Source organism: Myxine glutinosa, chromosome 8 (genome assembly GCF_964187855.1).
Source record: "Myxine glutinosa chromosome 8, kmMyxGlut1.1, whole genome shotgun sequence".
NCBI classification, from domain to species: Eukaryota; Metazoa; Chordata; class Myxini; order Myxiniformes; family Myxinidae; genus Myxine; species Myxine glutinosa.
Window position 1 is genome coordinate 30600155 of NC_136268.1, and position 26939 is coordinate 30627093.

Sequence of the window (26939 nt, forward strand, 5' to 3'; positions counted from 1 at the left end):
TAAAAGGTGCCTGAGTTAATGGTCAGAAGTGAAAGGAAATTTAATTAATTAAATAAGTACTTCATAAAAAATAAAAATAAAAACACTTTTGGAGGCCCTTTTTCCCCGCAAAGCGGGGGTTGGCCTTTTTCGGGCACCGTGGTTGTTGTTTTTGTTGGTCCCCTTTTTGAAGCAATGTTTTACGGCCGGATGCCCTCCCTGCCGCCAACCCTGTTTGTCGCCTTTTTACGACACACAGGGATTACCAGTGAACTGGTTCTCAATTAGCCGACCTCGGAAGGATGACAGGCTGAGTCAACCCCCCTGGCGTTAATTCAGCGATCGACCGGGATTCGAACCCAGGATCCTAGGATCCTAAGCTGGCACCCTAGCCGCTACACCAACACCAGGCTTAATTCATCTTAATTAATTAATCTTAATCTTAATCACCTTACTTAATTAATCGCTAATAATTGAATAACTCCTCAATTAATTGATTAATCAAAAAACAAAAAATAATGTTTTTGACAAAGGACTTGCTCACTATTGTGCCGAAATTTCAGCTTCCTAGCTCAAAGGATGGCTGAGATATCGACCAGACAAACAAGAAAGAAAGAAAACAAACAAACAACCAGAGTGAAAACTGAGTACTTCCTTTCAGCGTGCGTCACTGCCGAGCCCCCTTCGGTGCCTGGCAATGACGTTATGCAGTGCCTGGAGATGGCACAGGAAAGGAGCGGTGTACAACAAGAAAAAGAAAACAAACAAGTATAGATACATTCAAAGTACACCGCTCCCATGCCAAATAATTAAATATCCTACAGCGCGGCATTGCTGGGGCGCCCCTGGCACCCGGCAATACCGCAGTGCAGCTCATCAAGAATGCATTGGGAGGGAGAGGTGCACAATAATTGATTGATTAATTGTACAATTAAAATCAATAAAAAGTTATCACAAAATATTTTCTTAATCAATTGGCTAATAGCATAACTAAACCACGAGTGCTTCATCCGCAGATGTATCTTTTAGAAATTTTATTAAATAAGTCATTAATAAAAAATTAAATAATTAATTGATCAATAAATAATTAATCGATTAAATGATTAATCAATAAATCAAAAATATCCTTGATAACCACATCACTTGGTCACTGTCATGTCCAAATATGTATTAGCTTCCTAGCTCAAAAGGTGCCTGAGATATTGGCCAAATAAGAAAGAAAATAAATAAATGATTAATAATGGAAATAAATAAATAATAATCATTAAAAAATTAAATTATTAATCAATTCGGTCATGGAACACATATAAACCACCAACCACCACCATTTAATCAGAATCTGTAACTTAAAAAAACAAAAAACTTTTTTAGTCATTAATCAAATAATTAAATAATTAATCGATTAATTGATTAATTAATAAATCAAAAATAGCCTTTGCAGCCAAATCACATGGTCATTGGCTTGTCCAAATATCAGCTTCCTAACTCAAAAGGTGCCTGAGATAATGGCCAGAAGAGAAAGTAAATTTAATTAATTAAATTAGTACTTAATTAATCGCTAATAATTAAATAACTCCTCAATTAATTGATTCATCAAAAAATATATATAGTTTTTGACAAAGGACTTGCTCACTATTGTGCCAAAATTTCAGCTTCCTCGCTCAAAGGATGGCTGAGATATTGCCTGGACAAACAAACAAGAAAACAAACAAACAAGAAGACGTCACACTGAGCACGATATTATATTACAAAATACGCCCCCCAACCCCTCCCCAAGAAAAAAAAATTCCATTGATACAGCAAATTGTCCATTTCATCAAGATTAAAATTGACAATCTTGATCAAAGCTCGGATCAATAGGAATAAAAGTGACGATTTTTCAGATGAAAAATTATGATTTTGGAAGGTTGACCTTGAGTTGACCTTTTGACCTCAAAAAAAGTTAGTTTCCCTATTTCGTGACCAGATATGCAAGTCCTCTTCAAATTTCAAGTCAATTGGATGAAAATTGAGGATTTTAGAAATTTGGCCAATGTTGAACTTTTGGCCTATGTTGACCTCAAAAATACTTGGTGGTTGAATTTAGTGACCAGATATGCAAGTCCTCTTCAAATTTGAAGTCGATTTGTATAGCGCTTTTCCAGAAGCCCAAAGGCGCTTTGACAGAGTGGAAAACATAATGCATAACAATACATGAAAACAACAATTGCAAAAAGACAAGAATCAAGAAAACAAACAGCAGCGATATACGGCATATATATAAGACAAGAATCAAAAAGACAAGACAAGAATCAATAGGGAAATATTTAAAGCAAAAGGAGGGAGAAGGAGAAGAGATAGTCAGGGGTTAAATGCTGTGGGTTGAATGTTGAATGCAGCGTTGAACAGGTGGGTCTTTAGTGATGTTTTGAATGTGGTGAGTGAGGAGGAGTCTCTGATGGTGTGAGGTAGTGAGTTCCAGAGGGTGGGAGCAGCGATGGAGAAGGCCCTGTCCCCCCAGGATCTGAATTTGGTCCGGATGGAGGGGGTCAGGAGGTTGGTACCAGCAGAGCGGAGGTTGCGGGTGGGAGTGTGTCTGGAGAGGAGGTCAGCCAGGTAGGATGGGGCCAGGTTATGGAGGGCTTTGTATGTCAAGAGGAGGATTTTGTACTGGATTCTCTGGGGGATGGGGAGCCAGTGAAGCTTGTAAAGGACGGGGGTGATGTGGTCACGGGTCCGGGAATGAGTGAGTAGACGGGCAGCGGAGTTCTGAATGTATTGGAGTTTATTGGTGATTTTTGAGGGTGAACCATAGAGGAGGCTATTGCAGTAGTCCAGACGGGAGGTGATGAAGGCGTGGATGAGGGTTTCTGCAGCCGTGGAGGAGAGGGATGAGCGGAGACGGGCAATGTTTTTCAGGTGAAAGAAGGCTGACTTTGTGATCTGTTTAGTGTATTTGTCGAAGGAAAGGGTTTGGTCAAAGATGACGCCAAGATTCCGGATGTGAGGGGAGGTGGATACTGGGATACCGTCGATGTTGAGGGCAAAGTTATGGGTGGATTTTGTGAGCGTTTTTGGGCCAATGATGATTATTTCAGATTTATCACAGTTAAGCTTGAGGAAGTTGATTTGAAGCCAGGATTTTATTTCAGTGATGCAGTTTGTCAGGATAGAGTGGGTGTCGGTGGAGACGGACTTGGTGGAGATGAAAAGCTGGATGTCATCAGCGAAGCAGTGGAATTGGAGACCATGACGGCGGATTAAGTGACCGAGCGGGGACAGGTAAAGGATGAAGAGGAGGGGGCCAAGAACTGAACCTTGGGGGACACCTTGGGGGAGGGGAGCAGTGGGGGATTTGCAGTTATTGATGGAGATGAACTGGCATCTGTCAGAGAGGTATGATTTAATCCAAGAGAGGGCAGTGCCGGTGACGTTAAAGGTGGATTCAAGTCGGGTGAGGAGGATAGTGTGATCGATGGTGTCAAAGGCAGCGCTGAGGTCGAGGAGGACGAGAATGTTGAGGTTGCCAGCGTCAGAGGAGAGGAGAAGGTCGTTGGTGATTTTGAGGAGAGCAGTTTCAGTACTGTGGTTGGAGCGGAATCCGGATTGGAATGTTTCATACAAGTTATTGGCAGAGAGATGATGTTTGAGTTGAGTGGCTACAGCGCGTTCCAAAACTTTTGACAGAAAGGGTAGGTTGGAGATGGGTCTGAAGTTGTTTAGGGTGTCAGGGTTTAGACCAGGTTTTTTTAGAATGGGGGTAACAGCAGCAATTTTGAGGGAAGGTGGGACGATGCCTGTAGACAGGGAGGAGTTTATTGTTGCAATGATAAGTGGAGAGAGAGCAGGGAGGGAGGCTTTGACAAAGCTGGAGGGGATGGGGTCAAGAGTGCAGGTGGCAGTTTTCATTCCTATGAGGAGTTCAGAGAGGTCAGTAGGAGAGATTGGGGAGAACCGAGACAGGGGATGGCAGGACAAGGGGGGGCAGGTGGTTGGAGGGGGAGCGGGTGCGGCGGTGGTCAAGCTGTTGTAGATGTTGTCAATTTTGCGTTGGAAGAAAGAGAGGAAGGAGATGCAGTTGTCTACTGTGAATGACTGGGTGGTGGTGTTCAGGGGGCGGAGGAGTTTGTTTATTGTCGAGAAGAGTGCTTTTGGGTTTCCGGAGCCAGAGTGGATAATTTGAGAGTAGTAGGCAGAGCGGGCGCGGGAGAGGGCATCTTTGTAGTGTTGTATGTGGTCCTTGTAGGCTTGGGAGTGAACTGTGAGACCCGTTTTATTGCGGAGTCTTTCAAGTTGGCGAGCACGAGTTTTCATCAGGTGGAGTTCAGGGGTAAACCAGGGAGCAGAATGGGTGAAAAACTGTTTTGGTTTTTACAGGCGCAAGCTGGTCAAGGCAGGAGGAGAGAGTGTGGTTCTAGTAGTCAGTGAGGTCGGAAGGGGTGTGGAGGTCAATGAAGGGAGAAGTGGACATTTTTTCAGAGAGGGTGGATGAGAATGAGGTAGGTGAAAGAGCGTTTAGCTTACGGAAGTTGATTGTGCGATAATGCCTTGGTGTTGGGGCGGGGATGTTGATGGTCAGAGTGATGGCTAAGTGGTCAGAGAGGGTGAGGTCGGAGCCATAGAGATGGTGCAAATTTAATCCAGTGGAGCAGACAAGGTCCAAAATGTGACCACGGATATGGGTAGGAAAGTCGACATGTTGAGTGAGGTTAAAGCAGGTGAGTAAATCAGTGAAGTCAGTGGTTATTGTGGAGTCAGTGGAGTCCATGTGGATATTGAAATCACCAAGGAGGAGGATTGAGGGGGAGAGGGAACATAGCTGGGTCAGAAAGTCCTCTTCAAAAGTCCTTCAGAAAGTCCTTCAGATATGCAAGTCCTCTTCAAATTTGAAGTCGATCGGATGAAAATTGAGGATTTTAGAAATTTAGCAAAGTTGGTGACCTTTGGCCTATGTTGACCTTTTGACCTATTGACCCCAAAAACAACAGGCTTCTTGCTTTTGACCAACTCTACCATTTGGTGACGCTTCGTGAAGATCGGTTGAAAATTGTGACCTGTAGGCCGGTGACAAACAAACAAACAGACAAACAGACAGAACCACAAACACAACCGACCAATATACTTGAAAAATCTTCGATTTTGCAAGTAACAAACAACCAGAGTGAAAACTGAGTACTCCCTTACAGCGTGCGTCACTTCTGAGCCCCCTTCGGTGCCCGGCAATGACGTTTTGCAATGCCTGGAGATGGCATAAGAAAGGAGCGGTGCACAACAAGAAAGAAAACAAACAAGTACAGATACATTCAAAGTACACCACTCCCATGCCAAATAATTAAATATCCTACAGCGCGGCATTGCCGGGGCGCCTCCGAGCCCCCTTAGGTTCCCGGCAATGACATTTTGCAGTGCCTGGAGATGGCATAGGAAAGGAGCGGTGTACAAAAACTCCAAATTCATATTGAAAACTCCTGTCACTTGTGGTCTTTGGGGGTAGTTGGCAAGTCTTTCTTTTAATATAGATCGAATGTTTGTCATTTCAGGTTATTTTTTTCCAAATGTTGCATTGATTTTTGAATTGAATTTTTTCTTGTGGAGGTTGGAGTGCTGGAAAGCAAGCAGTCTTGGTCCTAGTGTTGCTCACATATGTAAACAACTTCCCATTGCTTTGGAAACGCTCTTCCCTTTTGGCAGATCACTCCACATTATCACAGGAACCCCTGACCCACTGACATCCAGACAGCAGCTTTGCATCCTTCTGCCAATCTGGAATGAAAGATTCTGGTCTGATAAATGGAATGAGTTCTTCAAACCCAGCAAATCGGTCTTACCCTGTCGCTCCAGAAGGATTTTCAAACAAACCCACATGTATATACACGACATGACCAAATGTATGTGGACATCCGAACATCAAACATCTCATTCCAAAATCATGGGCATCAATATGGAGTTGGTCCCCCCCTTTGCTGCTAAAACAGACTCAACTCTTCTGGGAAGGCTTTCCATTAGATGTTGGAACATTGCTGTGGGGATTTGCTTTAATTCAGCCACAAGAGCATTAGTGAGGCCGGGCACTGATGTTGGGCGATTAGGCCTGGCTCGCAATCGGCATGCCAATTCATCCCAAAGGTGTTCAATGGGGTTGAGGTCAGGGCTCTGTGCAGGCTACTGAAGTCCTTCCACACCGATCTCGACAAACCATTTCTGCATGGACTTCGCTTTGTGCATGGGGGCATTGTCATGCTGAAACAGGAAAGGGCCTTCAACAAACTGTTGCCACCAAGTTGGAAGCACACAATCGTCTAGAATGTCGTTGTATGGTGTAGCGTTAAGATTTCCCTTCACTGGAACTAAGGGGCCTAGCCCGAACCATGAAAAACAGCCCCAGACAATTATTCCTCCTCCACCAAACTTTACAGTTGGCACTATGCATTCGGGCAAGTAGCGTTCTCCTGGCATCCGCCAAACCCAGATTAGTCCGTCGGACTGCCAGATGCTGAAGTATGATTTATCACTCCAGAGAACGCGTTTGCACTGCTCCAGAGTCCAATGGCGCTGAGCTTGACACCACTCCAGCCGACGCCTGGCATTGCGCATGGTGATCTTAGGCTTGTGTGCGACTGCTCAGCCATGGAAACCCATTTCATGAAGCTCACGATGAACAGTTGTGCTGATGTTGCTTCCAGAGGCAGTTTGGAACTCAGTAGTGAGTGTTACAACCAAGGACGGATGATTTTTACACGCTTCAGCACTCGGCGGTCCCGTTCTGTGAGCTTTTGTGGCCGACCACTTCGTGGCTGAGCTGTTCTTGCTCCGAGACATTTCCACTTCACAATAACAGCACTTACATTTGACCGGGGCAGCTCGAGCAGGGCAGAAATTTGACGAACTGACTTGTTGAAAAGGTGGCATCCTATGACGGTGCCACGTTGAATGACACAGCTCTTCAGTATGGCCCATTCTACTGCCAATGTTTGTCTATGGAGATTGCATGCCTATGTGCTTGATTATATGTACCTGTCAGCAATGGGTGTTGCTGAAACGGCAGAATCCACTAATTAGAAGGGGTGTCCGCATACTTTTGGTCATATCGTGTGTATGTGTGTATATATATATATATATATGTATATATATATATATGTATATATATTGTATGTATATATGTATATATGTATATTTGTATATATATATATGTGTATATGTATATATACACAAAGAATTAAGTTAAGCACCCCCCCCCCCGTTTTTTTACAACCTCGCACATTACAAGTTTGTTGTCGTCAAAACAGTGTAATATACCCATGATATTGCTATATTTTCTGGAGAAGTGATATTATGGTCACATAAAAACATAACAATCATGCCGTTTTCAATATTTTATTCTGAATAATTTAAGGTGAAATTTTTTGGGAATTTTAGGCATATTTTCACCTCAATTTAAGTATGGAGCTATAGGTCCATCACGGACAGTGTGGATGACGTTTATGTTTTCTAACGTACAGTCATTGTTCTGAGAAGACCTCTAGCGATCTTTGCGTCAATAACGTGTGTAGGACCCACGTGATCGGATCACTGACTCAACCCTACGTCTCATAGACCCTGTAAGCCGTCGTATGCGTTGCTGTGGCAGGTTATTGTCATACCAATCATTATTTGATCTCACATACCTTAGAATATATGCCAATGTATACATATACACAAAGAATATATATTAGGGGGTGCTTACCTTAATTCGTTGTGTAGGGGTGCTTAACTTAATTCTTTGTGTATATATATATATATATATATATATATATATATATATATATATATATATATATATATATATATATATATATATACACACACACACACACAGTCACGTGAAAACTAAGTACACCCCATGTAAAGTTTTGACTTTTTCAACATACAGCTATTTGATCTTCATTTCAACAATATTGATAGATAAAGGTGATATAATATAACAAATATCATGAAACATTTACATTTTGTAGTCCATTGTATAATGTAAATAAACATAAATGCAAATTTAGCATGTGGAAAAAGTAAGTAAACCCTTGGCTCTAATAGGTGGTATTGCCCCCTTTGGCAGAAACAACCTCAAGTAGGCATTTCTTATAACTCTCCCAGTCTCTGACATCGACTGGGAGAATTTTTTGCCCACTCCTCCATGCAGAATTCTTTCAGCTGTGCGATGTTTGAGGGGTTTCTTGCATGCACAGCTCGTTTCAAATCCCTCCACAACATCTCGATGGGATTTAGATCCGGGCTTTGACTTGGCCATTCCAGAACCCTCCATTTCTTTCTTTTCAGCCATTCCTTGGTGGATTTACTGGTATGTTTAGGGTCATTGTCATGTTGCAAGGTCCACCTTCGGTTGAGCTTCAACTTTCCGACAGATGGCCTCACATTATCCTCAAGCACCCTCTGGTAAAATGAAGAATTCATAGTGGATTCTATGATGGTGAGCTGCCCAGGCCCTGATGCAGCAAAGCTGCCCCGGCCCTGATGCAGCAAAGCTGCCCCGAACCATAATATTTCCACCACCATGCTTTGCAGTTGGTATCAGGTTATTGTGGTCAAATGCTGTCTTTGGTTTTCGCCAAACATGTCTTCTGGTACTGTGGCCAAATAGCTCTACCTTTGACTCGTCTGTCCAGAGCACATTGTTCCAGAACTGCTGGTCTTTGCCTCGGTGTTCATTGGCAAACTTTAGTCTTGCCCTGATGTTCTTTCTGGACAGGAAAGGTTTCCTCCTGGCACACCTCCCATGTAGATCAAATTTGTGCAGCCTCTTTCTAATGGTAGACTCCTGCACTTTGACATCAACAGTGGCAAGAGTGACCTGGGGTTCTTAGAGACTTCTGTCAGCATCTTGCGGTCTGCTTTCGGGCTGATCTTGCTGGGGTGGCCTGGCCTGAACAAGTTGGCAGTTGTTTGGAATCTTTTCCACTTGAGATGATCTTCCGGACAGTCGAATGATTGATTTCAAATTGTTTGGAGATCTTTTTAAACCCCTTCCCAGACTCGGAGGCATCTATAACCTTCTTTGTGAAGGCCTCAGAGAGCTCTTTTGATCTAGGCATGGTGACGCCGCACACTTCAACAACAAAGAGCAAACCAAACTAAATGTCTGAGGTTTAAATAAGACAGGTTCCTCCAAGATCCTCTCTATCGATGTTCTAATCATTTGCACCTGAGCTGGTGCACGTGATTCTAATTTTTGGTATTTGAAGTAGTGATAAATGTAGGCTGGAGGGGTGTACTTACTTTTTCCACATGCGAAATTTGCATTTATGTTTATTTAAATTATACAATGGACTACAAAATGTAAATGTTTCATGATATTTGTTATATTATATCACCTTTATCTATCAATATTGTTGAAATGAAGATCAAATGGCTGTATGTTGACATATTTTGAAAAAGTCAAAACTTTACATGGGGTGTACTTACTTTTTCACGTGACTGTATATATATATATATATATATATATATATATATATATATATATATATATATATATATATATATATATATATATATATATATATACACAGTGTATATAGACTTGGATTCCCTGGTGTTGGGCTAGCGGCTAGGGTGCCGGCTTAGGATGCTAGGATCCTGGGTTCGAATCCCGGTCAATCGCTGAATTAACGCCAGGGGGGTTGACTCAGCCTGTCATCCTTCCGAGGTCGGCTAATTGAGTACCAGTTCACTGGTAATTCCCTGCTTGTCGTTAAAGGCGGCAAAAAGAGTTGGCGTCAGGAAGGGCATCCGGCCGTAAAACATTGCTTCAAAAAGGGGACCGAAAAACAACAACAACCACAGTTCCCGAAAAAGGCCAACCCCCGCTTTGCGGGGAAAAATGGCCTCTAAAGGTGGTTTATACAGACTTGGCATTTAATATGGAATATTTTTTTTTTCTTGACTTGGGTTTACTTTCTGAACTCAGTATATCAATCTGGTGAGTTTCTTTTACGCTTTGGTGATGTCTTTGTTGAAAGAACCATGTCACTGATTGTCTTTCGCAGCAAGAAGTCAATAACAGGATTATATCACAGGTGGCATGACAAAATGTAAGGACAGGAACATTTGACGATTGGCTTCACAATCTGGTATAAAAGGGTTGTTGCGTTCTGTTTTCGTGGAAAACAACTGCTGTACGTCTACAAAAGTTATTTCCGCTTCCTTTGGAGATGGTCCGTCAACTTGACAATGCTGTTTGTCATGGAGTGGTGGCTTTACGGAATTCTGGCATGAAACAGCGTGCTATTGCTCGGCAGTATGGCATCACTCAAGGTCAGGTGTCAAAGATCCTGAAAAGAAATGCTCAGAGGGGTGTCCCTCGTCCAATACCGAGGCCAGGACGTCCATGCAGATCCACAAGGAGAGATGATCGCCAGCTGCACCGGTTAGTCTGCAATGGCCGTACCAAGTCAGCTAATCGGCTTAGGGCTGAGTGGCAGCAACTGACAAATGTGCCTGTATCCAGAAGGCTAGTCAACCAACGACTGGTTCAAGCACGCTATCGTGCCAGGCGTCCCCTGAGAAAGCCACGCCTGACCAGACAACACAGCCAGCGCCGATTGCAGTGGGCCAGAGAGCACCGTCGATGGCAGCCAGGACACTGGAATCACGTGATCTTCAGTGACGAGTCTAGATTTCTGGCCTATCGTCAAGATGGCCGCGTCCGAGTGCGCAGACAAGTGCATGAAGCCTACAACAAAGATTGTATAGTGCCAAGAGTCCAAGCTGGAGGTGGTGGGGTGACCGTTTGGGCTGCTTTTCATGCAGGGGGCAAAACTGACCTGGTTGTTCTGAATGGAAACCTGAACCAGTTCAAGTACAGGGTCATTCTGGAAGAAACATTGCTTACATTTGCTCATGCAGCCTTTCGAGGAAACTTTGTCTTCCAAGATGACAATGCACGGCCTCATCGTGCTCGCATGATCCAACACTTTCTTGCTGACCGTGGTGTAGAGCATATGGAGTGGCCTGCCATGTCCCCGGATATGAATCCGATAGAGAATTTGTGGGCAGAATTAACGCGTCAAATCAACAACTTGGACCAGCATCCTACCTCTGTGCATGAATTGCAGCAGACTATTGTCACTGCATGGCAAGCGATTCCTGTCCAAACCTTGGCAAATCTCGTGAACAGCATGCCTCGACGTGTACATGCTCTCCTGAATGTTTGTCGGGGTTACATGAAGTACTGAACTGTAATTTTACTGTCCGTAATACCAGTCATAATTTAGCTTTTGTTTTTGTTGAAATTTTTTGTTGGCTAAAGTGCAAAATAAAGAGATACTTCTGGAAAACGTACAGAAGTTTAACACAGTACTGTCCATGAATTGAGTTCGATATCGGTTTCCATCACTTTCAAGGATCAATTTATTTGCTTCGAAATGTCAAATGTGGTTTTTGTTTCTTTAAAGGTCACATTAACAAAATCTAGAATAATTTCAACATAATTCCAATGAACTTTGGTTCCAAGTCATCTTGAAAAGTAAGTTCACCCCCACAAAAAAAAAAATCCATATTAAATGCCAAGTCTGTATTATATATACTAGGGCATGCCCGTACGTGGGTGCAATGCCCGTACGTGGGTACGTGGGTACGTGGGTGCGAGTACGGTGGACAATCTCGCGAGATCTTGGAGACGGCGGCAGGGATTTTCGAAGCTCCACACGGTCTCCACGTTTTTCGAAGTTAAGTCTGTTCACAATTGTATTTTGTCGAAACTGTATTTATCTTTCGGTGTGTGAAGTTATTGTGTGCAACTTTGGTTGTTTCTCGGTGTTTATCTTTCATAAATTGATCGTCTGTTTGCCGTGTCACGAGCAAGGCCTTGTACAGTGTGCACTGTACAACCTTGAGGCTTTGTTTTTCTCTCAGTGGTCCGTCGTTTGTGATCCAATAACTTTCGTTCTCTGTATTCCCAGTCTTTTCACCCATAGCCTACTTCCTTGTGTAAATCTCAACTCAAAAAAAAAACAAAAAAAAAACATTTCCTTCTCTGTTCTCATTCGTTTATTCATTCTTATTATTCGTTCGTTCGTTCTTCGGACCACGTGTTTCTCCCCCATTTCCCCAGATAGTTTTCACTCATTAACCTTCAATGTTTACACTTTCCCCTCAAGTTATGTATTCCGTCATATTTTATAACACCTTTTTCTTCTTCTTCTTAAAAGGCTGCTTTCGACTTGCTCACCAAATCAATTCATCCCAAAAAAAATATCCATCTCCTATAGTGCCTTTGTTCTACATTCCCTAAACTCTCCTGCACTCCATCCTCCATCCAGCGTCCTTAAACGTATTTTTAACTCGAAGGTCACAAGAAACTCATTTTGCAATAAATGTTCGTTTCCCATAAATCGTACACTTTCAAAAATCCAATCTCACCCCTCCCCTCCAAATCTTCCCCATAACCCCTCCCCTCCAAATCTTCCCCATCACCCCTCCCCTCCAAATCTTCCCCATCACCCATCCCTTTCAAATCTCCCCCCTTGCCCCCTCCCGTCCTAAACTACCCCCCTCACCCCTCCCTGCCAAGACGCCCCCTCGCCCCTCCCCTCCTAGACTCCTGCCTCACCCCTCCCCTCCAAATCTCCCCCATATCCCATCCCTTTCAAATCCCTCCCCTTGTCCCTTCCCTCCCAAACTCCCCCCTCACCCCTCCCTTCAAATCTCCCCACCCTCATTGCTTCTCAATTTCCCCCCGCTCACTCCCCCTCCTCAAAGCGTCCTCCCCGCTTCTTCCCCCTTCAAACTCTCACCTCCATCTCCCCCAACCTTCTGCCTCGCTCTTCCCCCTCCTCAAATAACACCTCATTGTGGCTCACCCAATCACCATCAAACCTTTTGTCCGCCCCATCCTTCCCTTTCTCCGAGCTATTCTGAAATCTCTGACACACCTTCAACAGCTCTCCCTACCTCTTCCACCTCTTCCACATCTTACCCTACCCCTCCTCCCCCCTGTTCTGTATCTGATGCTCCCCCTTCCTCTTCATTAACGGTATGGACCTCAAACATCCGGGGCCTTCGTTCAAACTTAACCGATCTCTCCATACAGGTTGCTTCTGTCAAACCAGACGTGATCTGCTTAACAGAAACTTTCCTCCTTTATGATGTCTCTGATTCCATAGTATCTCTCCCGGGCTACTCCCTCCTCCGGTATGATAGACCTGAGCCTCGTCCTGGAGGCGGGGTTGCTATCTTTATCAAAAACTCTCTTCCTCACTCGCCCTGCACTGCACTCTCTCCACCTCACCCCCAGGAATACCTCTGGCTACGGCTTCCCCTTCGCTCCCACCTCTTGTTCATATGTGTGTTGTACCGTCCACCAAACAGTGATGACTCCATCTACATCTCGCTGTCTGATGATATGGACCAACTTCTATCTACTCATCCCAACTCTCTCTTCCTCATATGTGGTGATTTCAACTGTCATCATGCCAGTTGGCTGGGTGTGGGTACCTCTCTCACCAGCCATGGCTCCTCAGCAAAGGACTTCTGCGACTCACTGGGACTGACACAATCTGTCAATTTCCCGACCCGGATCTCAGTCAACGGAACATCTTCTCTTCTGGACTTGGTTATGACTAACTTCCCTGAAAATGTCTGCTGCTCTTCTTCTGCTCTGATCGGAACATCTGATCATGTCCTTGTTAAAGTGGACATCTCTCTGACCATCCTCAGGGAGCCTGCTCAGCGTCGACGAGTCTGGCATTTCACTCAGGCCAACTGGCACGGTCTTCAAGCAGCCATCAATCATCTGGACTGGTCTCCCATCTCTACCACCTCTGACATCAACTCATCCTGGGAATTCTTCCAAAGTAAATTGCTCTCTCTCATGCACAGATTTATCCCATCTCGTCTTCAGTTGTCATACCCTTCCTCCCGTCCATGGTACACGGAATCTTGTGGTGAGGCTGTTGCCCAGAAACAACTTGCCTTCGTCTCCTGGAAAGCAAATCCAACGGAAGGAAATCTCATTTCCTTTCACAAAGCCCGAAACAAGTGTGTGTGTCCACCCTCAGGAGAGCCAGGAAACAATATCTCTCCGTTCTCAAGACCGAACTCTCTTATCTGTCTCCCTCTTCCAAATCCTGGTGGCGTCTGGTCAAATCCGTTTCTGGTGTTTGTTCCCCCTCCATCCCCTCCCTTACCTCAAACGGCTACACAGCTGACTCCGCACGTGAAAAAGCTGAATGCCTCAACTCTGTGTTTGCCTCTAAATCTTGTGTCCCAAACCCATCCCTCTCTGTACCCACCATACCCAGTCGTACCCTGCTGCTCCTGGACTCCGTGTCCTTTCCTCCTGACAAGGTGGAAAAGTTTCTGTCAACCCTCGACTCTGATTCTGCAACTGGACCCGACGGCATCAGCCCACGGGTCCTAAAATCCTGCTCTGCTGCTCTATCTCACCCTCTCTCTGTTCTCTTCACCCTCTCTTTTGCTCAAGGTTGGTGGCGTCTGGTCAACGTTGGTGGCGTCAACCGTTGGTGGCGTCGGTGGCGTTGGTGGCGTCAACTGCCATCTGCTTGGAAATCAGCCAACATCACCGCTTTGCACAAAAAAGGTGCAAAAACAGATCCTAGCAACTACAGACCAATCAGCCTTCTCCCAATTATCAGCAAAGTCATGGAATCCATCATTGCTTCCGATATGAAATCTTTCCTCTTCTCCAATGGCTTGATCTCTGATCATCAATTTGGTTTCAGACCAGGTCACTCTACTCTGGACATGCTGCTTCTGCTGTCTCAACAATGGATGGAGGTCCTCAATGCCAAACAGGAAATTAGAGCTGTCTCCCTCGACATATCACGTGCCTTCGACACGGTCTGGCACCCCGCTCTGCTCACCAAACTCTCCTCCTTTGGTATCCATGGAAATCTCCACGCATGGCTGGCGGACTTCCTCTCTAGTCGTCGTCAACGTGTGGCCCTGAATGGGTTTCTCTCATCTCCTCTTCCTGTTCAGGCTGGAGTTCCCCAAGGCAGTGTTCTGGGCCCCGTGCTTTTTCTGGTCTTCATCAATGATCTCTCTGACTCTCTCGAAAATCCTCTCTATCTCTTTGCTGATGACTCCACTCTCTGCCGCTCCATTCCTCTTCCCTCAGATCGGCAGTCTGCTGCCTCCTCACTCTCTGAAGACCTGGACAAAATCACAGACTGGTCAAACAAGTGGAACATGTCTTTCAATCCTGACAAATCTCACACTCTTACTATGTCTCTCCGAAAAGATCGACTGGACAACCCTCCCATCTACTTTCTCAACAATCCTCTCCAAGAAGTTCTGTCGCTCAAGATTTTGGGTCTCACTATCTGCCATGATCTTTCTTGGGAAAACCACATTTCCAAGCTGGCCTCCAAAGCCAGTCGCCGACTGGGCATCCTCCGTCGTGCGAAGTCCTTCCTCGGCACACCTGAGCTCCTCACCACATACAAGGCTTTCATCCGCAGCTCAATGGAATACTGTTCTCCCCTATGGGCCGGTGCTCCTGCCTCACACCTAGCTCGGCTTCACGCTGTTGAAACCAAAGCTTTCAGAATTATTGGAATCTCCTGCGATGAAGCTATCTCTGAGGGCCTTTCACTCACTCACCGCAGGCAGGTAGGTGGTCTTTCTGTCTTCTACCGACTCCTCTCCGGCCTTGCACCCCCAGCTCTCTCTGTGCTCTGTCCCCCAAATATTCCTACAGGTCGCACAAGATCTGCCAGCAACCCTCTGATGGTTAAACTGCCGAAATCTCGGCTCTCCGCTCACCTTCACTCTTTCATTCCTCTTTTCTCCCGCCTCTGGAACAAACTCCCTCACTCCCTTCAATCCCACTCCTCCCTCCAGGTCTTTAAAACAGCTGTTCACCACCATCTCTTATCTTCCCCCATCCAAAACCTTGATCTTTTCTACCCCCGCTAATTCACCCCAGATCCACCTTGCTTGAAATTCCAACTTCTTTCCTGGAAGTCCTGGCAGTGTCCATATGTTTTATACCTCTCCCACTGCCCCCTTCCCACGCCCCCCCTCCCCCAAAGCCCTCGCCCTCTCACTTCTCTCGATGTCTCCATGTCTCTCGGTCCCTGCTCTCAAATGTTGTGTTTGTGTCCTTCCCCCTCTCTCCCCATCTTGTCTACCGCTCCCTATGTTATATGTTTTATGTGTCGGTTTGTCTTTCTGTGTGATTAATGTTCGCTCTTTCACGAGCCTCGATATTGTATACAAAAAAAAAAAAAAAAAAAAATCCCCCCCCCCCCCCCTCTACTTACATGAAATGGTTTGGTCCATGAAATGGTTTGGTTCATTCGCAAAGCCAAAGCGAACGGCTTGCGAGTACAGTGACAATCCCCCCCCCTCTATTTACATGAAATGGTTTGGTCCAAAGCGAACGGCTTGCGAGTACGGTGACAATCCCCCCCCCTCTATTTACATGAAATGGTTTGGTCCAAAGCGAACGGCTTGTGGAGTTTGGTAAAGAAATCGCCATAGCTCGGTAACTACTTCTCCGATTAATATGAAACCTTGAAAAGGCACATCCTCGGGTCCCCAGCAATATACCTGGCAAGTTTCAAGTATATCGGACCCGTGGTTGTCGAGAAACAGCGGTCACAGACAAACACACACAACACACACACACACACACACACACACACACACACACACACACACACACACACACACACACACACACACACACACACACACACACACACACACACACATTACTGGAATTATAGATAGATATATATATATATATATATATATATATATATATATATATATATATATATATATGTATATATATCTATATATCTATCTATAATGCCAGTAATCTCTGTGTGTCTGTCTGTGTGTTTGTCTGTGACCGCTGTTTCTCGACAACCACGGGTCCGATATACTTGAAACTTGCCAGGTATATTGCTGGGGACCCGAGGATGTGCCTTTTCAAGGTTTGTAATTAATCGGACAAGTACCTACCGAGCTATGTCCAAAAAACGCTTCAACCAATCAGAGAGCAGCGAGCTATCACGTGTGCCGAACCGTTAATGCAATGCAAGCGTTAATGCGTTAATGCAAGGCTTTTCTTTTTTCCCCTCTTCTCTTTCTACTTTTCCTTGCGATTAAATTGCAAACAGCCAAAATACGTTGGCGCTAATTGAATAATTGGCCATTAACACTAAAATAATCGTAACTGCGATATGCCAACTTCCGGACAGTGCAGCCTTCCATGTTGTTGTTGTTTGCAGCAGCTGTTTGCAGCAAGGCAAGGCTTTTCTTTTTTCCCCTCTTCTCTTTCTACTTTTCCTTGCGATTAAATTGCAAAAAGCCAAAATACGTTGGCGATAATTGAATAATTGGGCATTATGTTTTACAACTAATAAAAACGAATTTGCGATTCATTCGCTTTCCTGCGCGTTTGTGTACGCGATGGCGATTTCTTTACCAAACTCCGGAAGCCGTTCGCTTTGGACCGAACCATTGCATGTAAATAGAGGGGGGGGGATTGTCACCACTCGCAAGCCGTTCGCTTTGGACCAAACCATTTCATGTAAATAGGGGGGGGGATATAATTTTAGATATATATATCGTACGGGCATGCCCTAGTACATACAACAACAACATGCATTTTAAGGCCATTTTCCCTGCAAGACCGGGGGTTAGCCTTGCGGTCCCCATGACGATCTTCGCCATCTTGCCCTATTTTCTGCAGCTCTCCTTGTTAACCCCCTCGCCCGCATTTCTTCTTCCACCATCTTCAGCCAAGTCTTACTCGGTCTTCCCCATCCTCTACTTCCTTCTACATTCATTTCCATCACTCTTCTCAACCAGTCACTTTCATCCTTCCTCAACACATGACCAAACCATCTCAACCTGTTCCTCTTCACAGCATCAATCACAGGCTCTATTCCCATCATCTTTCGCAATTCATCATTTGTCTTCCTCTCTCTCAACGATACTCCGCACATCCATCGAACCATTCGTATTTCCACCCTTTCCAACCTTCGTTGCTGCTTTACGTTCATTACCCATGTCTTGCTCCCATAAATCATAACACTTCTCACACATGCAGCATACACCTTTCCCTTCAGCTTCAACGACACTCCCCTCCTCATCAGCATGCCACTCAGTTCCCGAAACTTCTTCCATGCACATCTCACTCGAGCAACTGTTGCCGAGTCTGATCCACCTTCTCCATTCAGCATGTCTCTGAGGTAGCAAAATGTTTTCACACCTTCCACCTTCATGCCGTCTCCAAGATCCAACTCAACATTTCCTCCATCTGCAGCTCCCTCTGTGCACACCTTACATTTGAATGTAGCTGCCACACTGGTTAATCACCCTCTCAGACCACTACATTTTTGATGAACCCACTCAGCGCACATTGTACATTGAATGGAGTTCACTCCGACACCCTTCCTGCACACAGCACAGGGCCACTTCCCAGTTCTTTCCACCTCACCACATGCTTTACCATTTGCCATCACCTTCGTCTTTCTGATATTCATCTTCAGACCATTTGTCTCCATACATTCCTTCCACTTGTTCATCTTTTCCTTCAGTCCATCCATACTTTCCGCAATCAACACCAGATCATCTGCATACAACAACTCCCACGGTAAACCCTCCTTTACGTTCTGAGCCAGCACCTCCATCACAGCTACAAATAGTAGTGGACTTAGTACCGACCCCTGATGCACTCCCACCTTCACCTCAAACTCACCACTGTTCCCGTCCTTCGTCCTTACAGCTGTGCGCGCTCTTTTGCACATTGCCATCACTACTCTGATCAACCATTCCTCCACTCCTAACTTCCTCAATGCCCATGTCAATGCTTTGCGTGGAACCTTATCGAATGCTTTCTCCAGATCAACAAACCCAAGAAACAACTTCTTCCTCTTCTCCATGTACTTCTCCTTGCAACTGCCTCACAATAAAAAGTGCGTCTGTCGTTCCTCTGCTTGGCATAAATTCAAACTGCATTTTGTTGATCTTCACTTTCTTCCTTATCCTCCTCTCCAACACCCTTTCCAATACCTTCATTCCATGCTCCAATAACTTTATCGCTCGGTACGAGCCACACTCCAGAGGGTCACCTTTCCCCTTGTATAGAAGGACGAGGGTACTCAGTTCCCAAGCCACTGGAATGCGGCCTTCTTTCACCACCAGATTACAGATCTCTGTCATTCTCTTCACACCCCAACTTCCTGCTGCCTTCAACATATCTCCCACAACTCCCGTCGGCCCTCCCACTTTTCTACTCTTCATTGCTTTTATCGCTTCCTCAACTTCCTTCTCAGTTATCTTCTCTGCCGGTCCTAAAACTGGGTTCCTCTCTATGTTGCCATCCCATTCATTCTCTGTATTCAACAGCATTTCCATCTATCTCTTCCATCTTCCTTTAATTCCATCTGGGTTCGACAACGATTTGTCCCACTTCATCCTTCAAGCAACTCACCCCCATCACATCACCCACTCTCTTTCGCTATCTGCTTTGCAATCCTGAATACTGCTCTCTGACCCTCTTCTGAATCCAAGCGTTCTCCGAACATTTTCCTACATGCCTCCTGCGCCTTTGCTACCTTTCTTTGCAGCCTTGCTGGTTGCCTTATAACTTTCATACTCCAGTACCCTTCGCCTTCTGCCACTCCTTGAACTTCTTGCTCTTCTCGTCAATCCTCTTTCCAACTTCATCATCCCACCACCATGTTTCAGAGTGCCTCGGTGGTCCTTTTGTCCATCCACATACCTCACCAATGGCTCCCAACAGACGAGCTTTCATTGACATCCAACCACGTTCAAGCTCAACCACATCATCCTCTACCCTACTCAGCCTCTCTTTTAATGCCTCCCTTACTGTCACCTCTTTCAACCTCCACACCTTCATTCTCGGTTGGTACTTCACCCGCCTAGCTCTGCTCGCACCTTTCACCCTTATGTCGCAGACAACCAAGTGGTGCTGTGAAACAGCCTCCTCCCCCGGGATCACCTTTGTGTCCCGGACGTGCCCCCTATCTCGCCTACGCACCATCAGGTAGTCAATGGTTGTCGTCGGCCCACCTGACATGTACGTAACAAGCTTATTATCCTCTTTCTGGAACTGAGTATAACAAATCAACAAATCAGCTCCATCAGCAAACTCCAAAATCCTTTCACCTTCTCCATTTCTCACACCATATCTGTAACCCCCATGAACTCCCTCAAAACCATCCCACATGTCCATTTAGGTCTCCTCCTACCACAACAACTTCCTCATCTTTCACGTTTTCCATCAGCTTCTCTATCGCACACCAGAACTTGTCCTTCTCTTCATCGCTCCGACCAACCTGCGGAGCATATCCCGAGATGACGTTCACCAAGAGCTTTCCAATCATTTTCACCATCAACCTGTCACTCACTCTAGTCACACTCACCACACTGTCTCCAAACCCCTCAGAAAACAGGACACCAACACCATTCACACCCTCCAGGCACCCTTGCCACACAAACTTGTATTTCTGTCCCTGCCTACCCTTCACCATTCTCACACCGCTTCCCTTCCATCTAGTCTCTTGCGCACAACATATGTCCACTCTTCTTCTGACCAATACTTCCACCACTTCTCCTGATCTCCCTGTCATTGTCCCTACATTCCATGTCCCAAACCTCAGAAACCGATCTCCACTTCGGGCTGTACCCTGCCCATATGTATTTGTAATTGTCATGGTTCTCTTTCTGAGGCAATGTTTTTATGGCCGGATGCCCTTCCTGACGCCAACCCTCTCAGTCGTCTCTTACGACACGCAGGGATTCGGTGCATCTATTCTAATCCAGGGTATACACTGGGAAACGTTTAAAACATGGACATTCTGGGGGGGGGGGGGGGGGGGGGGGGGCGGCGTCAGCATCACGGCTGCGGTTTAAACATATTCCAACAATATCTAAACAGAACCATGAAAAACCATGAAAAACAATCTGGGAAAAGTCTCCAAGCGAGAACGTGGATTTGAGAAAGAAGGGGCAGAGGTGGATTTACACTAGTGAAGTGTAAATTGGATGTGCTCACCATTTCAATCAAAATGATGTCTTTATTTTGACATTCGGTCGAGTAGTTCCTGGGATTGAAAGGGTTGACCATCAAAGGCCTGTTGCTCAGGCCCTCGCCTTTTTCTTTTTTTACCCCAACCCACATGCTATACCAAGCTTCTCCTTCTAAAACGCCCACCCTTGAACCTAGGGGGGGGAGGGGTGGTTGGGGGGTGGCATCCCGGCTGCGGGGGCCCCGTCAGCACCACACCACGTCGGCCCCGTCAGCACCACACCACGTCGGCCCGGTCAGCACCACACCACGTCGGCCCGGTCAGCACCACACCACGTCGGCCCGGTCAGCACCGCACCACGTCGGCCCGGTCAGCACCGCACCACGTCGGCCCGGTCAGCACCGCACCACGTCGGCCCGGTCAGCACCACACCACGTCGGCCCGGTCAGCACCACACCACGTCGGCCCGGTCAGCACCACACCACGTCGGCCCGGTCAGCACCACACCACGTCGGCCCGGTCAGCACCACACCACGTCGGCCCAGTCAGCACCACACCACGTCGGCCCAGAGCCTGGCGCGAAGTCAAAGGACATCAGCATGTCCAGTGCACAGTAGTCATCCGAAAACGGCTCCAGTTGGTGCGAACCACTCGGTCAATGGCGCAAACCAGGTCCCGACACGCCTTGCTCGCTTGGCCCCGATGAAGGCCTTGCTGGGTGTTCTCCCAGTTGAAGTTGAGGAAGCGATAAAAGCACTGAAGAGTAGAAAAGCGGGAGGGCCGACGGGAGTTGTGGGAGAGATATATACACAAAGAATTAAGTTAAGCACCCCTACACAACGAATTAAGGTAAGCACCCCCTAATATATATTCTTTGTGTATATGTATACATTGGCATATATTCTAAGGTATGTGAGATCAAATAATGATTGGTATGACATTAGCAATTATCCATTGATGAAATTGAGTGATCAAAGTGAAAAAAAGTGATTGGTTGAGTCAGTGATCCGATCACGTGGGTCCTACACACGTTATTGACGCAAAGATCGCTAGAGGTCTTCTCAGAACAATGACTGTACGTTAGAAAACATAAACGTCATCCACACTGTCCGTGATGGACCTATAGCTCCATACTTAAATTGAGGTGAAAATATGCCTAAAATTCCCAAAAAATTTCACCTTAAATTATTCAGAATAAAATATTGAAAACGGCATGATTGTTATGTTTTTATGTGACCATAATATCACTTCTCCAGAAAATATAGCAATATCATGGGTATATTACACTGTTTTGACGACAACAAACTTGTAATGTGCGAGGTTGTTAAAAAACGGGGGGGGGGTGCTTAACTTAATTCTTTGTGTATATATATATATATATATATATATATATATATATATATATATATATATATATATATACAGTATATATAAGTACCAACCGAGAATGGAGGTTGAAAGAGGTGACAGTAAGGGAGGCATTAAAAGAGAGGCTGAGTAGGGTAGAGGATGATGTGGTTGAGCTTGAACGTGGTTGGATGTCAATGAAAGATAGTCTGTTGGGAGCCGTTGGTGAGGTATGTGGATGGACAAAAGGACCACCGAGGCACTCGGAAACATGGTGGTTGGATGAGGAAGTTGGAAAGAGGATTGACGAGAAGAGGAATAAGTTCAAGGAGTGGCAGAAGGCGAAGGGTACGGGAGCAGAAAAAGCAGAGCATGAAAGTTATAAGGCAGCCAAGAAGGCTGGAAAGAAAGAGGTAGCAAAGGCGCAGGAGGCATATCGGAAAATGTTCGGAGAACGCTTGGATTTGGAAGAGGGTCAGAGAGCGGTGTTCAGGATTGCAAAGCAGATGGCGAAAGAGAGGTGTGATGTGATGGGGGTGAGTTGCTTGAAGGATGAAGTGGGACAAATCGTTGTGGACCCAGATGGAATTAAACGAAGATGGAAAAGATGTATGGAAATGCTGTTGAATACAGAGAATGAATGGGAGGCAACATAGAGAGTAACCAAGTTTTAGGACCGGCAGCGAAGATAACTGAGAAGTAAGTTGAGGAAGCGATAAAAGCAATGAAGAGTAGAAAAGCGGGAGGGCCGACGGGAGTTGTGGGAGATATGTTGAAGGCAGCGGGAAGTTGGGGTGTGAAGAGAATGACAGAGATCTGTAATCTGGTGGTGAAAGAAGGCCGCATTCCAGTGGATTGGGAACTGAGTACCCTCGTCCTTCTATACAAGGGGAAAGGTGACCCTCTGGAGTGTGGCTCGTACCGAGCGATAAAGTTATTGGAGCATGGAATGAAGGTATTGGAAAGGGTGTTGGAGAGGGTGTTGGAGAGAAGGATAAGGAAGAAGGTGAAGATCGACAAAATGCAGTTTGGATTTATGCCAGGAAGAGGAACGACAGACGTGCTCTTTATTGTGAGGCAGTTGCAGGAGAAGTACATGGAGAAGAGGAAGAAGTTGTTTCTTGGGTTTGTTGATCTGGAGAAAGCATTTGATAGGGTTCCATGCGAAGTATTGACCATGGGCATTGAGGAAGTTAGGAGTGGAGGAATGGTAGATCAGAGTAGTGATGGCAATGTACAAAAGAGCGCGCACAGCTGTAAGGACGAAGGACTGGAACAGTGGCGAGTTTGAGGTGAAGGTGGGAGTGCATCAGGGGTCGGTACTAAGTCCACTACTATTTGTAGCTGTGATGGAGGTGCTGGCTCAGAACGTAAAGGAGGGTTTACCGTGGGAGTTGTTGTATGCAGATGATCTGGTGTTGATTGCGGAAAGTATGGATGGACTGAAGGAAAAGATGAACAAGTGGAAGGAAAGTATGGAGACAAAAGGTCTGAAGGTGAATATAGGAAAGACGAAGGTGATGGCAAGTGGTAAAGCATGTGGTGAGGTGGAAAGAACTGGGAAGTGGCCATGTGCTGTGTGCAGGAAGGGTGTCGGAGTGAACTCCATTCAGTGTACAATGTGCGCTGAGTGGGTTCATCAAAAATGTAGTGGTTTGAGAGGGTCATTAACTCGTGTGGCAGCTACATTCAAATGTAAGGTGTGCACGGAGGGAGCTGCAGATGGAGGAAATGTTGACTTGGATCTTGGAGACGGCGTGAAGCTGGAAGGTGTGAAAACATTTTGCTACCTCGGAGACATGCTAAATGGAGAAGGTGGATCAGACTCGGGAACGGTTGCAAGAGTGAGATGTGCATGGAAGAAGTTTCGGGAACTGAGTGGCGTGCTGATGAGGAGGGGAGTGTCTTTGAAGCTGAAGGGAAAGGTGTATGCTGCATGTGTGAGAAGTGTTATGATTTATGGGAGCGAGACATGGGTAATGAACGTAGAGCAGCAACGAAGGCTGGAAAGGGTGGAAATGCGAATGGTTCGGTGGATGTGCGGAGTATCGTTGAGAGAGAGGAAGACAAATGATGAATTGCGAAAGATTATGGGAATAGAGCCTGTGATTGATGCTGTGAAGAGGAACAGGTTGAGATGGTTTGGTCATGTGTTGAGGAAGGATGAAAGTGACTGGTTGAGAAGTGATGGAAATGAATGTAGAAGGAAGTAGAGGACGGGGATGACTGAGAAAGACTTGGCTAAAGATGGTGGAAGAAGAAATGCGGGCAAGGGGGTTAACAAGGAGAGATGCAGAAAATAGGGCAAAATGGAGGAGATTGTCAAGGGGACCGTGAGGCTAACCCCCGCTCTAGCAGGGAAAATAGCCTTAAAATGCATGTTGTTGTTGTGTATATATATATTTACTTCCACGACGAGGCACGAAGAGATTTTCTTTTGAACTTGTAGGTTTTGCTATCGGCCACAACCTCTTCTTACCTGGCTATGTCGTAAAATCACCTCCAAAGGTAGAATGCAGAGTACACATTCTGCGCCATTGCCATGACCCTGCAGCCAACCTGGCATAGCCTTAATGGGCAGAACGACACAAATTTGGCTACACCGGTTAAGCCCTTCCGACATGCAAGTTATCTGCCTGGCTGTTCCACACCCTTCTCCCCCAACCCCTTTCTTCTACATTTTTGTTTTGCCCATTGCTCAGGCTATTTTCTTTTCTTTTCCTAATCCCACTATCCCCTTCGATTCTTGTCTGCTTTGAGTCTTGTGGGTTTGGCTAACTGCTGAGGTTATGTATTTCCTGTGTAATAATTTTTGCCTTTCATTCATGATGGGGGCTTTGTTGGTCTTGTTTTGAGTCGTCAAATAGCTTTGCTGGTATGAGTTTTAAACATTTCACTTGTACGTGTACATTAATGAAGCCATTAAAATTGTCCAAGCAGGAGGCAGGACTCCAGTCACCATGAATTTCTGAATTAAAATTCTCAGCTTGCCCAATTTGTCCATTCAGAAATTGCACTGGAAATGGAGCATTAGTGCAAACACTAATCCAAATGGGCCGTCGGTATTAATTTGGCATTGACTTTACTGGACACAATTTGTGAAAGGCAAAATGTCAACTTTGTGCAGGGCTTGGGAAGAAGGCTTTGTCGCCATGATGATGGTGAGAAAAGGCAGGCGTCTCATTGGTCGGATGCTCCCTTTCCTGTCAGCGAGTCAACAAGCGGCAATAGTCATGGCAACAGCAAACCACCTAACCCATGTGGTTCGGAAGGATTCTGCAGATGAGGTTTCACCCTGCTCTTCATTTATGCTTAATTTGGCCATTTTTGGTGTGTGTGTGTGTGTGTGTGTGTGTGTGTGTGTGTGTGTGTGTGTGTGTGTGTGTGTGTGTGTGTGTGTGTGTGTGTGTGTGTGTGTGTGTGTGTGTGTGTGTGTGTGTGTGTGTGTGTGTGTGTGTGTGTGTGTGTGTGTGTGTGTGTGTGTGTGTGTGTGTGTGTGTGTGTGTGTGTGTGTGTGTGTGTGTGTGTGTGTTTTCTTTCTTGGCATAGCTCTTGTCCAATAACCCTTATCGTCGACTCAAATCCAAACCACCACTCTCACTTTCTCAAGGTGCTGCTCCCATTCCTACCTGCCTTCTCACTGGCACTAGGTGCCCAATCCTTGCCCACTCTCACGACGGTGTTGGAGATCTTAACACGAGGAAGGACTGCATCCTCGTTGTGTCTCACTAATCGGGTGGGTAATTGCTGTAGTTGGAGAAGGAAGATCATCATGTGACTAATGCATGCGCAATTGCCGGTGGATTTGATTCTCCTAACCTGCTGATGACTTTATTTATTGTCTCCAGTTTACAGCAGGGTTTGTTTATGCCCTTGTAACGTGTGGAGAGAGGAAGCTGGATGGAAGTGTATCATACATCCCCATCGAAGCACGGCAGCGTTGGTAAAATGACTTGTTGTTTGTTGTTTTGTGTAATTTACTCGCCTTTTTTTTGCCAATGTGGCACTTTCAAAATGAAGTGATCCACCCCAGATTGCTCGGCACGTGTGCACAGAAACCCCTCGTAACAGTCAATTGGGGTGGTCTAGACATATTTGATGTCTCCCAGATAAGGATTGCAGAGTGAAAAGACAAACTTTTAAAGGAACCAAAAGTACTTGCACGTGTACCTGCGAGAAAGGGGTGTACCTCTGCACAATTGAACATGTCCATAAACGTTGATATCTTGCAGTTTTTACCGCAAAAACTCTCGACGATGTGGCCCCGTGAAAGACCGAAGGTTCATAGATGGGTGCATTCTACCCAAACCTTCGTACTTAACACCGACGAGAAGGCCACATCTGGGCCTTGTGAACGCAGAGTAAATGTAAAATGACACACACACACACACACACACACACACACACACACACACACACACACACACGTAAGCTGTGTTTGTATTTATGTAAAATATACTGCACAACATGTCACGCATATGTGTGCACATAAAACAGCATAATCGTGCATGCGTACATGCAAATCACGATACATGTGCATATGCACACATCATCGCCATTGGTCCTCTCCTGACAAAACCCGCAAGTCCCCAAGACTAAACTAAGCCCTCC

At 45.6% G+C, this 26939-nt stretch overlaps 1 protein-coding gene across 4 annotated transcripts in view; it reads left to right on the forward strand.

Annotated features, from left to right (window-relative positions):
* The window catches only part of LOC137432356 (protein PAT1 homolog 1), a 75498-nt gene that overhangs the window by 28647 nt on the left and 19912 nt on the right, over nt 1-26939 (forward strand). For 2 of the 4 annotated variants that reach the window (XM_068124208.2, XM_068124209.2), the window contains exons 15-17: nt 25456-25615; nt 25939-26064; nt 26177-26271. The exons of the other annotated variants lie outside the window; for them this stretch is intronic. In XM_068124208.2, coding sequence (XP_067980309.1) covers nt 25456-25615; nt 25939-26064; nt 26177-26271 — 381 coding nt within the window. The remainder of the gene's footprint in view (nt 1-25455; nt 25616-25938; nt 26065-26176; nt 26272-26939) is intronic. 4 annotated transcript variants of the gene reach the window in all.